Source organism: Asterias rubens, chromosome 1 (assembly GCF_902459465.1).
Source record: "Asterias rubens chromosome 1, eAstRub1.3, whole genome shotgun sequence".
In the NCBI taxonomy this organism is placed as follows: domain Eukaryota; kingdom Metazoa; phylum Echinodermata; class Asteroidea; order Forcipulatida; family Asteriidae; genus Asterias; species Asterias rubens.
This window is the reverse complement of record NC_047062.1, coordinates 25,209,136-25,223,826: the sequence shown is the minus strand read 5'-3', so window position 1 is coordinate 25,223,826 and position 14,691 is coordinate 25,209,136. Positions and strand designations below refer to the sequence as shown.

The window sequence follows — 14,691 nt, the reverse complement described above, 5'->3', positions numbered from 1 at the left end:
TTACTGCTGCTCATCCAATAGGTTTAATGACCCAAGTAACTCAATGTAAACACACCCGCTCTGTGAAAAGAATGTATACTTTTCCAATTTTTGTTGTCAAACTCAGAAGTCCTTTAATGGAGCTTTCCCGTAATGTTTTGACCCTGTAAATGCTGAGGATTTGAAACTTTGCATGGTGGAAGTATAACTAAGAGAGGTTTGCGGTAAACACCATGTGAACATGTCTTTTGAGTAGCGTTGGTTCTGAAAAGAACCAGTGGTTAACAACTCACCGCTTCTCCTGAAGATGATCAGAGCATACTGATCGAAACGTTGTGTCGTTCACTAGTTCTTTTCAGAACTAACGCTACTCAAAAGAGATATTAAAATGGTGATTATCCGCAAACCTCTTTTAGCCGGTATATTCTAATAAACTTCTCATTATTTCCCCCACACCTCATGTGCAGCCTGCATTCCAGCACTCCGGGTTGGAGACCACAGCTCCGAGTGGACTCACCAACGCGGTTGCACCAGCGGCGTCCCACGGTCCTGTCAACAGCACTGCCGTCATCCCTCCGCACTCCCTGGCTGCCTTCGGTCTCTTCTTGAGGCTACCCGGGTACGCTGAGGTCCTACTGAGAGAGCACAAGAAGGCACAGTTTCTTCTCCGATTGGTGTTGGGTGTTACGGATGACGGAGATGGAGGTAAGCTTCTGCCATTATCAGGCATGATATTCTTCTTACTTAAAGACACTGGACACTTTTGGTTATTGTCAAAGACCAGTCTTCTCACTTTGTGTATCTCAACGTATGCACAAAATAACAAACCTGTGAAAATTTTAACTCAGTTGGGCGTCGAAGTTGCGAGATAATAATGGAAGAAAAAACACCCTTGTCACACGAAGTTGTGTGCTTTCAGATGCTTGCTTTCGGGACCTCAAAATCTAATGCTGAGGTCTCGAAATCAAATTCGTGGAAAATTACCTCTTTCTCGAAAACTACGTTACTTCAGAGGGAGCCGTTTCTCACAATGTTTTATACTATCAACAGCTCTCCATTGCTTGGTGTTACCAAGTAAGTTTTTATGCTGAACATTATTTTGAGTAATTACCAATAGTGTCCACTATTTTTTACCATGGAAAAAACTTTACAAATTATGATATGTCTATTAGAGCCTTCACCATGTACCGTAAGTCAGCCCTTGTACTCCTACTCCTACTTTTTTCCAAGGACCAAATACTATGCCTGCATTATTAACTTTCTGTTCACTTTCTTGTATAATTGATATTAATACTCGTAAGCCCTAAGTCACGTGTGTTGTGTAATGCACACATTTAGTCGCCCCTTGATTGACCACTGACTAGTAACATACATGCGCAGTGGTGCACTCACTCGAACGTCTCGTTTGGAAGCTTAGTCAACCATCGATACCAGGGTATTCAACACTTCCATTGCCTTCTGCCTCTGTCTCTGGTTCCCTTCTGCACTTTACACATAGCAGCATAGAACAGGCTGTCAGGACCACTGAAGAAACCCTGGTCCCGACGCTGGTTCCAAATGGACGCCCATAGTAGTCAACATATGGTCGACCAACCTGGGTTCGAGTCAAAAGTAGTCAACCTTTAGTTATGGAAAGGTTTATGGTAACACCATGTAATGACTATCTCTAATGAGTTGGGGTGGTTGTGGTTTCAACAAGACGTTTCGATCAGTATGCATTGTCTTCTGGAGAACCTTTAGTTAACCATGGTGCACACTAGAACTTGCTCTCAGTTGGTAGAGCGCCTGCACACTAGTCAGGAGGTTCAAATCCCAATCTAGTCAATTTGTCTTTGCTCAACCCCAAATCACGTTAACACCTCTTGTTTGTCTTTCTACTAGGTCATATCCTGTCGTCACCGGTGGCTCCCTCGCTCCCGACCCTCCCCTTCACCGTTCTGGTCACCCTGTTTGACAGCACACCCCTGACGACCGACGATGGGGTGCTACTGAGGAGACGGACCCTAGAGATCGGCGCGGTTCATCTCTTGCTTGCATTCTTGGCCATATTGAGCCATCACGGGCCAAGAGTTACAAACAAGCCAGCTGCACCAGAGGTAGGTAGAAATAAGAAGAAGAAAAAAACCCAGTGATAATATTTAAAAGATGTTAATATTTTGCATCGGGGATAAAGAATATAATTTGTCTTTTTAACCCTCACACCAATGTATTAAAGTGTTTGGGTACTTTTTGTATGACACAAAACACAATGTCCACAGAGTTGTATTAAACTTACTTGATTTGAAGATAATGATGGCAGAACGCTTCCCTTGAAATATTACTTGATGAGGTGCTGTAATTTTAAAGAAATTATTAAAACAATGTCACAAAAATAATTGTTGTCTCAGGAGATGAACATTATTTTTGCATGTACAACCTATTTACCGGTACTGGTATTTAGGCGACTCTCCTGAAAACATCGCTCTGTGATTTTCAATTTTTTTTTCTCAAAAACTTGAAGCAGAACTTTCTACAGGTAAATTATATTACATACATCTTCCATTCACTGTGAGTAGGGATTCATGTCATGGCCACAAAACTTAATCTGCAAAAGGTATCAAAACTCTTCAAAAAGACATTGTATTCACTTTAATGAACATGACATAATTGGTTTTGCTAGCAACAAAGTTGCTAGCAGTGTAAGCACTTAATGTAATCCACCATATACATACACTGACAAACCTGTAGAAGTTCGAGATTGATTGACCATCTGGGTCGCGAGAGAACAGTGAAAAACCGATTACAAGTTTTGCAATTGCATCGATGCCAAAACAAAAATTAATAAAACGCTCACTGAGCAATAAACTCCATAAACTCCATTTATTTCTCATCAAATATGAAACTTCAGAGAGAAATATTTCAAGGGATGTTTTCTACTGTCATCATCATTAGACCGTGTAAGTCTTATGTAAATCTGTGATCTTCTTGTTTTTGTTTCCTTACCATCTCTGTAACATTCCTTTTAATTTTCTTATTACTTTTGACGTACAGGGTAATTCAACGCCAAGTAGCCAACGGTCAGGCCCCGCAGCCCCAACCACAGAGCAGAAGAATCAGTCTTATTGGGCCAAGGGTACGGGCTTCGGGACTGGTTCAACCACCTCAGGATGGAACGTGGAGCAGGCTCTCAATAAACAGAAAGCCGAGGAGGAACATGCCACCTGCTTACTGCTGGTAATTATTACAGCGTTGGATACGGTAAACAGATCAGGGCCCAGTTTCATAGAGCTGCTTAGCACACAAATTTGCTGAGCATGAAACTTTTGCCTTTTGATAAAAAAAATAAGGTTTACCAACCAAAATCTCCACTTGATTTTCAATGTAAGCAAACAACAGCTGAATACCAGTAACAAGCAATATGCAACAAATGGAAATTTGGTTGGTAATCCTGTTTTTATCAAGGAAGAAATTTCATGCTTAGCAAATTTGTGTGCTTAGCAGCTCTATAAAATTGGGCCCTGATAACGTTATCCATTCATGTTCTACCTCTCTCGTTCTACCTTAGTGTTACTTTTGAAGGCTGGTAAATTGGTTGCCTTAGAATTGGCAATAAAAAACTGTCCATGTATGACAAGGCCCTTTTATATCAATAAACAATCACTGGTTCAAAGATTGAGGTAGTTTCCTGCCTTTGACCAGTACTTATTTGGTAATGAGTAATGGGGAGAGGTTGATAGTATAAAACATTGTGAGAAATGAAGTAACGTAGTTTTCATGAAAGAAGTAATTTTCCACGAATTTGATTTCGAGACCTCAGATTTAGAATGTGAGGTCTCGAAATCAAGCATCTGAAAGCACACAACTTCGTGTGACAAGGGTGTTTTTTTCTTTCATTATTATCTTGCAACTTCGACGACCAATCGAGCTCAAATTTTCACAGGTTTGTTATTAAATGTATATGTTGAGATACACCAAGTGAGAAGACAATTACCAATAGTGTCTAGTGTCTTTAAGCAAACACGCAGCGGCAGGCTTAAGGGGCACCTCAAAAGTTGAGCCCGTTCTATGTGCAAAAGACCATTCCATAAGCATGCGCCAACAATCCATTCATTCTGGTTTGTACTGGTTCGATGTATTCAAGGCATGACAAAGTTTGTACTTTCTCCTTTCTTTTCTAAGGTCCTGTCGAGCTACATCAGTCCCAATCCACAGCGATCTGGCGACCCGCTTACTGCAGTCAAGGACGCGTCTGGCGATGTCAGCACTGAGCATCTTCAGAGCATCTTCCCAGAGGTCTTCAGGGAGCTGTTGAGCAACTCCTGCCTCATCCCTGCTATCTCATCTTATCTCAGGAATGATTCAGGTAAAAAGAGAATGTGGCGTGTCGTGACTGAGTGGAGAAGAGTAACAAAACTCAAGCTCGTTGCTCAAGTTCATGACTCTGCTAACTGCCGAATTCACCACTTAGGATCATCATTCTCCACGTGCAATTGCGGAATTTCTGCACTAGCTGTGTATGCAAAGATTGCCTAGTAACTAGGAGTACACACGCGCACAAGCAGAAGTTCCCTGCTAACCCGTGAAATCCTCTTGACGTAAGCGCAGAATTCCCTGCCTCCGCAAGTGCCGATGCTTTGCTTTCGATAAGCAGAGCACCATGAAATTGGGCACTCGTGTTTGTGATCAGCAGAGTGTAGATTTGAGTTCTAGTCATGACACTTGTGTCCTTAAGCAAGACACTTAACCACAGCCTTGCCCTAGATGGGACGTAAAGCCGTAGGTCCCGCTTGTAAAAGAACCCAGTGCACTTATCGCTCAGGGAAGGGGTTCAGTGTGAAGCACTATATAATGGTTGTTATTATTACTGTTATTACTACCATTATCATCTTGATAACAAGTTGGTTTTCGTACAAAACTGTAGTATGCCTGGGTATTTCATTTCACAGTACTCTGGAAAAGTACAGAGCATGCAGTGCTTATAAATAATTTTCTTTATCCCAATGCAGTTTTTACATCTTATGTTTTTACTGCGTTTGTTGCACTTAGGTACCTGATCATGTTTGTTGTGTCGTCATTTAGCATTCGAGATTGACTCAAAACGTCAAACCATTAACTATTTTTGTGCATTTATACCATCGGTCCTTTTGGTTGGTTATTAAAGTTGTTTGCAACAGCTCATTCTATTTTCTACATTTTGCATCACTTAAAGTTTGCAATACTTTGTTATTTATTCAACACAATCCTCTCAAATTTGTTTTACCCCATCTTCTTGATTGTAGTGCTAGACATGGCCAGACACGTTCCCCTTTACTGCGCTGTGCTGGAGGTACTACGAGCGCTCTCCCAGAACCCCCTCCTAGCCCCTCTACTACTACCCCAGGAAGGGGACCAGTCAGACATGTCCCTGGTAGCCCTCCTGGAGAATATGAAGTCGTGCGTAGATACCTACACCTCCAAACTCAAGTAAGACTTTATCCTTTTGATTAAAGGGTCTATGTACTTTTTCCTAACACAAAACACAATGTCCACAGATTTTTATTAAACTAACACAGTTTGAAGATTGTGATAATAGAAAGCTTCCCTTCAAATTTTACTTACTGGGGTGCTGTAGTTTTTGAGAAATTAGTAAACCAAATAATTTTTGTCTCAGTTTTAGCATGTAAAAACGTATTAACCAGTTATGCCATGGTTTTGGTATAACATCATAACTGGTTAATGGGATTTTATATGCTAAAATAATTTTGCGACTTGTTTTACTCATTTCTCAAAAACTACACAACCTCAGTAAGTAATATTTGAAGGGAAGCCTTCCACCATCTTTATCTTCAAACCCTGTAAGTTTAATGTAAATCTGTGGACATTTTGAAAAAGTACCCGAATCCTTTAACCCTTTCAGCCCCAATTATGACTTAAGGTAACAATGCACTTTAACCGTGCTTCAGCCCCCATGACGACTTAAAGACAGTGGACACTATTGGTAATTGTCAAAGACCAGTCTTCTCACTTGGTGTATATCAACATATGCATGAAATAACAAACCTGTGAAAATTTGAGCTCAATCGGTCGTCGAAGTTGAGAGATAATAATGAAAGAAGAAAAAACCTTGTCACACGAAGTTGTGTGCTTTTATTAGATGGGTGATTTCGAGACCTCAAATTCTAAACTTGAGGTCTCGAAATCAAATTTGTGGAAAAATACTTCTCTCTCGAAAACTATGTCACTTCAGAGGGAGCAGTTTCTCTCAATGTTTTATACCATCAACCTCTCCCTATTAATCATTACCAAGTAAAGTTTTATGCTAATAATTATTTTGAGTAATTACCAATAGTGTCCACTGCCTTTAAGTCGCCCAGGATAGCACACAAAAAAGTACTCAAACTGAGCGCAAAGTAAGTACCGAGTCTGCAGTGCCTATAGGGAACGTATACCTTTGGGTTTGGAACCATTTAGTTGTTTTAATCCTATATAAATGTAAATTTAGACAATAAAACTAACGTATACAAATTTAATTTCAAAAGGTGGTAGTTTTTTTTGAGATATCGCAGAAATCTGGATTGGTTATGTCTACGCAGGAAAAAAATTCTGTAATTGGAATATACAATCTAAAGACGTGTCTGACAGTAACGCTCCTTAGATTCAAATTTGGGGGAATAAAAACTTATATCTTTTTCCATCACCTTGTTAAAGTGAAATAATTCTGAAAATGCTTTATACTTTCGAAAGCTGCTTTACTTCTATCAAGTTTTTCAGCTGCCCTTTAATACACATCAGTGAAATGGTCAGAATCAAATTAAAATCTTTATCTCCGCTGCTAAAAAATTGTCATCTATTACTAAACTTGACTTTCTCCTTGCTATCTTGTTGTACAGACTAAACAAGGATGCTAAGCCGGCTCACCATACCAGGCATTCAGCAGGACCCACCACAGAGGAAGATCTAGAGGCTGAGGGATTGACTCTACTGGTGCCACAAATACAACATACTGTGGACATAGTCAGACAAGGAACGAGCAAGCTCATTGCTGAAACCATGGGTAAGATAGTATAGTAACACTAGTAAAGACTTGTAATGCGCACATATCCACCCTGCTGGGTGTTCAGGCGCAGTAAAACCCAAAACAAAACGGAAGAAAACAGACACAACAAAATTAGTCTTGAAAACCTGTGACTTAAGATAAGTTTTGAGAAGAGATTTGAATTTTGTGGTTTAAATACAAGATCTAAGATAAAGTGGTAGAGAGTTCCAGATGGGTGGAGCAGCTAATAAAAAAGACTTGTCACCCCAGGAGGATCGAGACTTGGGTTCAATGAGGAGAAGTGGGAACGTGATAGTAATACTATACCTCATACATATTCATGATTGAGAGTCAAATTCTCACTGGTCCATTCAACATCACGTGCCAGTTGCTATATTTGCTGTCTGCCAAGCGCGCGTGAGTATTCACGTGTACTTAAGCACATGAAAATGTTGGTCAGCCCTTTCACTCAATAAAGTGTTCCTACTTTTTTTCCGAGGAACAAATATCGTGTCTGATTATGTTGGTTTTGTTGAGCACAAGTCTGTGATTAGTCAGATTTTGAGGCTGAGATATTCCAGTTTGTGTTTTCAGGTGTGAGTAACCTTGGTGATAGACATGGACTGTCTGGAAGGAACGCTGGAGAGGCATCCAAGCTAAGCTTTGAGGAGCGATACTGCAATCTCATGAAGAAACTTCAATTTGGTAAGTGAGCCACGAGCCAAGGTTACTTTATAATAGAATTCGGGATAACTGGAACGTACTCACAAGATTGAGAAGATATTCAAAGATAAACCTGAACTAGTTTATTTCTGGATCACGATAGCAAGACCAACGGCTTTACGTCCCATCCAAAGGACCCCCATCCAAAGGATGGAGCAATCATGGTTAAGTGTTTTGCTTCAGGACATGACCCTGACTCAAACCCACACTCTGCTGATCAGAAACACCAGAGCTTAAGTCAAGTGCTTAAATCCCCTCAGCCAAAACTTTCTGCGCTTGTGCTCATTGCTCGCTCTTATGACTCTTGTCTTGACTTTACAGACACGTTCCCAATGGTCGGAGATGACGAAGATGGTAAGATCTTCCTCAAGGTGTCTCACCACTATGCATCCAACATCAAGTCCTACGGTAATGTGAGTAACGCCTCCAGAGCAAGACGCTTGGCTCAGGAGGCGGTAACTCTGTCCACGTCGCTACCACTCTCGGCGTGTTCCAGTGTGTTTGTACGATGTGACGACGAGAGATTGGATGTCATGAAGGTGAGAGGATTCACTCGTTCATTCTTCCTGTTTCAGTTCAGTCCAGTTTATTTCCACTCAATCAGTTGGCTCCCCAAATGATAAACACTTTGGTACATTATATGCAATGTAATTATTGAGTATTGAATTATTGCTCCTACATGTAAAAGCAAGCTTGTGGGGTGGAGACCCCCAATATTCATGTAGCAGGTTTAAGGAAGTACTGAGTAAGGAACAAGAATGATGAATCTTCATAAGAATCCTTCAATTCAATTCAAGTCAACATTTATTTCATACTACTTTTCTCAAAATATAACATATTTACAAAATATTACATAGTAAGCACAGTAGATGGAGGGTCAAAGAGTGTAGACCAAAATAAAGAGAGTATGAGGCTGTCAGATGAAGCTGAGGCTTGTAGAAGACAGCCTGGACAAACTACAAACATGGAGAAAATGGACAAGCAGGTAATGAACAACAATAAACCAAGGCTTGTAGAAGACAGCCTAGACAGACAAACTACAAACAAGGAGACAAGAAAAACAGGTAACAAGAAAACAAAGCAAAAAATAGACTGGAATGCAAAGGGTATTCAAGTTTTGTTATTTTTCTTTCCTCTGAAGGTTCTCATAACGGGGCCGTCCGGTACCCCATACGGTAATGGTTGCTTTGAGTTTGATGTGTACTTCCCTGGTGACTATCCAAGCTCGCCGATGTTAGTCAATCTGGAGACTACAGGACAGCACAGCGTTAGGTTCAACCCCAATCTTTATAATGACGGCAAGGTAGGTTTCATTTCGTTTCATTTATTTATTCTGTTTGTGAAGAAAAGGATGCTTCTTTGTCTTCTCTCCTTGGGAGTTTTGGCTTGTAGAGATTAAAGCCTGTTGTGATTTTGTGACGTCAAAATTTGTATCGCATTCGCATGAAGTATGAACCGGGCTTGAGTCTCTATACAAGCCAATACTCCCACGGAAAGAAGACAAGGAAGTAAGTTTCAGTTTTAGATGTGGGAGGAAAAACCTTAGAGAAATATTCCAAGAAAGACACATGCAGTCAGATAAACTTAACAGGGAACTAAAAAGTCAAATGGGAACAGCTCCGAGCTGTAAACCTACCGTGACCATGCTGTAAAATGCTATACAAACGTCGCGAAATATGGGAACACGGTTTTCGTGCTGTTTATTTTATAATATTTAGCTTAGCTCCTCACTGTTTTAAATATGAAGCTATTTAGAGAGAACTTTGCTTACATGTACTTATAACCAGTTCGTGCATGATTTTGATTTGGTTTTAGGTTTGTTTAAGTGTCCTAAACACATGGCACGGCAGACCGGAAGAGAAGTGGAACGCCCAGACATCTAGCTTTCTGCAAGTGCTAGTCTCTATTCAGTCACTCATCTTAGTCTCGGAGCCGTACTTTAATGAGCCGGGCTATGAGAGGTCACGTGGCACCCCGTCTGGTACCCAGAGCTCCAAGGAGTATGATGCTAACATCATGCAGGCGACTGTCAAGTGGGGAATGTTGGAGGTGTTGAGGAACCCGTCTCCAAGCTTCAAAGAGGTAACTGTGGGCAATTAGACTATGATGGAGGTTTCGTCACCACAAACTGACACGCAGTGTACAAACCATTTGTGTGTTTTGTTTTTTTTTTGGAGGGGGGGGGGGGGTTCAGTTATCTACGTGTATTAACAATGTTCATCGAGTCCTACATTTTCATATTTTCAGTGGTTTAAGCACTTTACTTTTTTAATTGTTATAATTACATGGTGCAACTTTTGCACCGGAAGTTATTATGGGAAAAAAACAATTGAAGAATTTCTGAGTTTGGTCACCAAAGTTTGAAAACTATACATCCTTTTGGGTCAGTGTGTTTACCGTTGTCATTAAATAAGTCATTAAACTTAATGGATGGGCAGTTAATGTGCCTCGGGCAGTCAGCAGCACTACTCGCTTGCCTATGATCTTTCTAAAAGATGAGGGTCCATTGGAATAGCAATTACATGTAGATAGCAGGTGTGAGTTGGTATAGACAAAAAGATTGTGTTATTCTGGCCTCTATCTTGAATGGAGCTTTCCCGTAATGGTGACAATTTTCTTGTCCACGAACTGACACCAAGATAAAGTGTCAAGTGGTTTAAAGCATTTGTTGTTTTACCCCCACCTCTTCACATTTAAGTTTTTCTCTGTATACGTAACTTGAACATGAATGTTATTAAAATGGAATCAGTAGGATTTGAAACTTTGCATGGTGGAAGTACAATAAAGTGAGGGTTGCGGTAACGCCATGTAATGATAATCTGTAATTAAGTTGAGGTTGTCCTACAGTTCTTTTAAGAACCACCCGACTCAATTACAGATTATCATTTGTTACCGCAAACCTTACTATAAAATGGAATCCAATAAATGTCTCCCTTGTGACTAATCTTTCCTTCTCGTTATTCGTTGCAGGTTATCCACGCCCATTTCTTACTGAAGCGAGCTGAGATCATGAGTCAATGCGAGGATTGGATCAACCAGCTAGAGTTACTCTGTAATGACAAGAGGGTAGGACGCACCGTTGCTCACCATTGGGTCGCACTCAAGGTAAGGAGAGGAGACCCATAAGGGTCCGGGAGGTGGGGCCGAGGATAGTGGATGGCATGTCACGGCCTAGTGGTTGAGAGCACCAGATTCAAGCTCTAGTGTTTCTGATCAGCATAGTGTGGGTTCGAGTCCCGGTCGTGACACTTGTGTGTTATAAGCAAGATATTTAACCATGATGCTTCGTCCTCCGTATGGGGCGTAAAGCTGTTGGTCCCGTGTGTTGTGTAACGTAAAAGAACCCAGTGCACTTTTCGAAAACAAGAGAAGGGGTTCGCCCCGGTGTTCCTGGTTTTATTAGCAGCATATTGCGCCACAGCACCTTGTAAACCATTACATGGTGCTATGTAAAAGGAGTATGTCTCATAATTCAAACATAGTCCCACATACCTTTCAGGAAAATACTGAATACATGTTGAAGCACCTTGAGCGTCACTGAGTGTAAGAAGCCACTGTTATTATTTTGTGTTTACTATAAAAAAAAAAGAGACTTGCAAATCTTTACTGTAGTTTCATGTATTGCAGATATAAAATGACTCTATTTTGTCTTTTGCAGCGACACACGGCACAGCTTCGTGAGGAACTTGGTAAGTTGAAGCCACCCGCATGCGTCCTAGAAGAGTTCCCCGACTGGGAGTCGCTTCCAGAGTTCCAGGACGATACCAAGCCATCCACGTCCTCCCAAGGGGCGAGCCAGAGCACGCCTAAGGTATCCAGGAAGGGGTCGTCCTCGCCTAAGGACGAAGAAGAAGACAAGGACTTGGAGAGTATAGCCAAGGCGTCTGTGAACGAGAGCATCTCTAAGGCTCTGGTCAAGGCAGACCTCATGGGAAGTGACAGTTTGATTGATACGATCGTGATCGAGGGAGAGAGTACCTCGTCTGCGTCATCGTCGTCGATTCTAGGGGATCTGTCTGGCGGAGATGAGGCGGGAATGTACTGATGGAGAATCTGTTACAGATGGCGAGAAAAAAAACATCTTTACTTTGTCATCGTTGGTTCTAAGGAAGCTGGTGGAGACGAGGCTGGATGGTGGAGCAGTGTGCTTGGTTGTATCCACATGTTATTAAGTGGCAATGAGACAATCAATGCGGCTAGGTGTTGTGATGATCCAGCGACAGGATTGAGAGAGACTGGAACTGACAACTCTTGGGGTAGCTCTCCGAGATGAGGCAGGACTGAGGGTAGAGTAGACTCTACTCATTCATGCCCTCGTATGAGAGGCAGAGATTACATCCTTTGATCTTTGTCACCAAGTGCTGTCCAGTAAGGATAATGGGTGAGACGGAATCCAACCTGATGACTAAGTCTCTAGTACGAGCATCGATCCACGATCCACGCTCCACAAGAAGATCTTCAGTTTTACCATCATGTTAAATGGAATGCGAGAGAAAATCAGTTGACTGTGTTTTCTATAATCTAAACAAGACATTCTGCAGCTTGCTTAATACATTATAAAAGAACATCGCCATCACCGTAGGTAAAATCTTTAATCAAAGGCAGTCGCAAAAAACTGTCAGGGGGGTAAATAGACTGATTGAAGGTTTGTTGTTGAAGATGGATCTTAAGTGTTTTCGAAGAATGCACTCTCCCTGTACAATTTTGCAAAGATCTGAATGAACATCTACTGAGAATTTATTAAATATGCAGAATATAATAACAAACAAATGTATACACTTTGACATCTGCTTGAAAAGTTGTTAGTTTAAGAAGTGTTTGTAAATTTAGTAAGTGAAAGGGATTGATTTGATTAGTCATTTGTGACTTTGATGTCTGGTGCATTGCCTTCTTCTGCCACAAGAGAATGCTGAATTTGAATTCCCCAGACTAAAATTAAGCACAGCTATGCCCCACAGCTATGTCCTTATGCCGCACATTTCATTGAGATTTATGTATGGGTGTTTGTCATCCCTTATGTCAACAAGAAAAAGTTTACCTCAAACCAAAGCAACAATGGAAGGTTGGTAGTCTGAGGATTTCAAATTGAGTGTTCACCTTGTGATCAATCAAGGCATTGTACCAGATATTTCAAATCTAACTCGAAGATGCTGTATGTGAAAAAGGGAAGTTGTGAATTAAGATTGTACAAATTGTTTGAGGTGCAAATAAAGGGAATACCAGTCAAGTAAAGTATGCCAATGTCTATCTTCAAGCGATATACATAGAAAAGCAAAGACATTCTAGAAGACTTTAAGGTTTTTTTTTAATTTGATATATATACAGGTGTTTTCGTTCAGCTCTTGCACTAAGTCAAATATTTTAGTTGCCTTCTCTGATTGAAGGTAGAATTATTTTTGTAAAAAGTAGTTTAGGAAAGGGTTGTACTGATGAAGCAAGCGGCTAATGCAAAAAGCCTCTAAGCGCATAAAGAGAACCATAAAATAAACAATGAGAGAAAGATACAAGATACAAATAAGCAAATTACAAAAAAGCAGCTTTAAACAAATGAGTTTTCAACAGGGGCTTAGCTAGGCGAATATACACAGGAAGACTATTCCAAGGAAACGGTGCCGCGTAAGAAAAAAGATCTGTGGCCATAAAAAATGGAAGAAGCTCTACTAGTAAAAAGCAATGACTGTTGAGATGATAGACCAAAAAATCAATGGTAGACCAAAATCAATAGTGATTTTTAATTTAGATTTGTACTCCTGAGGTCATATCTAGCTTGTTTGATTGGGCTATGCGGTATTGAATTTGACACATTCAAGCAGGATTTTTCTTTCTGCAGTATTATAACATGCTAAATTGCAAAAAGATGCAGAAGTTATGAATTGTAGGATGTGTGTTGCTGGAGTGTATTACCATTTTGCATTTTTAGCTTGCTGTATATGAAACGCTTAGACCTAATTTCTAGCTCTGCTTACCAAATAATTCTGAGTTTACAGTCACTAATCCCCACTAACCGGGTTAGCTGTAAGCTACTGAGCTAGAGGTGTGTAAAGTGAGGATTGCTTAGGGAGTGTCTAAAAAGAGTCGGCATGTTGGAAGGTGCAAAAGAGCGTTCCTCTGGGCACACGCCTGCAATCCATTGGACAACCAGAACGTTCCGCTAAACGGCATCAAGTACGAGAGGAAGATTGCCATATCATTCACTCACTCGCTCACTCTGTCGACCCACGTGGCTACTTGAAACAAGCGCGATGATACACAGGCCACTCACGCTGATGTTAAGATGGGTTGCACATGACGTCATTGACCACCATCTCTGATGTAGAACCATGGAACAGTGCATAGTGTAAGCGCTGCGCACGACTCTCAACCAAAGATAGTCTTTCACGCGTGCAAGATTCATCAAAGATTGTGGCCAATGCAAGGGGTCCTATAGAACACCTTAGCAACTCCCTTATCTGTAGCTTTCAATTCGGATACAACCGTTGTTTAATTATAGATTCTATTTTACCTGGGTAGTATTTGTATGAGACTCGTGTACTAACAATGAATGCAACCGGGTTCTGTTCTGATTCTGACAGATTGTGTGATGAGATGTGAATTTTGAAGTAGTAGCTTTAACAGTGTGAACAAAATGTTATGAACATTTCTTTTGTGAGAGAATTGTTTTAGTACAGCAAGACATACAGAGTCATTGCTATCCAATGTGTATCTCAATGCTGACAATGGGAGTCTTTGACCCTATGCACTAAGATTGTTTGTAAGAATGTTTAAGATGTGTACCAGTGGCTTTGATATTATAATACTGTATGAACCAGAGAGTTATATTCAAATACTTTATGGAACTTTATGCTCCGAAAATGATACAGTCCCATAGGACTATGCCAGGCTGCTTCTCGAGAAACACTTTGGGGTCTATAAGCCTTTTTTAGGTATGGCGGACGTGATACGCGCGCGTCACACGCCGCGACCGATGCCACGCTCACCATGTTGGTGTGGTCATT

At 40.9% G+C, this 14,691-nt stretch overlaps 1 protein-coding gene across 4 annotated transcripts in view; it reads left to right on the top strand.

Annotated features, from left to right (window-relative positions):
* The window catches only part of LOC117291804 (baculoviral IAP repeat-containing protein 6-like), a 67,520-nt gene extending 52,829 nt beyond the window's left edge, over positions 1 to 14,691 (top strand). For all 4 annotated transcript variants that reach the window (XM_033773729.1, XM_033773746.1, XM_033773738.1 and 1 more), the window contains exons 51-62: positions 447 to 684; positions 1,861 to 2,075; positions 3,010 to 3,192; positions 4,138 to 4,321; positions 5,238 to 5,421; positions 6,828 to 6,991; positions 7,568 to 7,678; positions 8,018 to 8,235; positions 8,838 to 8,999; positions 9,512 to 9,778; positions 10,667 to 10,801; positions 11,355 to 14,691. In XM_033773729.1, the coding sequence (XP_033629620.1) occupies positions 447 to 684; positions 1,861 to 2,075; positions 3,010 to 3,192; positions 4,138 to 4,321; positions 5,238 to 5,421; positions 6,828 to 6,991; positions 7,568 to 7,678; positions 8,018 to 8,235; positions 8,838 to 8,999; positions 9,512 to 9,778; positions 10,667 to 10,801; positions 11,355 to 11,741 (2,448 nt within the window). In that variant the 3' untranslated portion in view covers positions 11,742 to 14,691. The remainder of the gene's footprint in view (positions 1 to 446; positions 685 to 1,860; positions 2,076 to 3,009; positions 3,193 to 4,137; positions 4,322 to 5,237; positions 5,422 to 6,827; positions 6,992 to 7,567; positions 7,679 to 8,017; positions 8,236 to 8,837; positions 9,000 to 9,511; positions 9,779 to 10,666; positions 10,802 to 11,354) is intronic.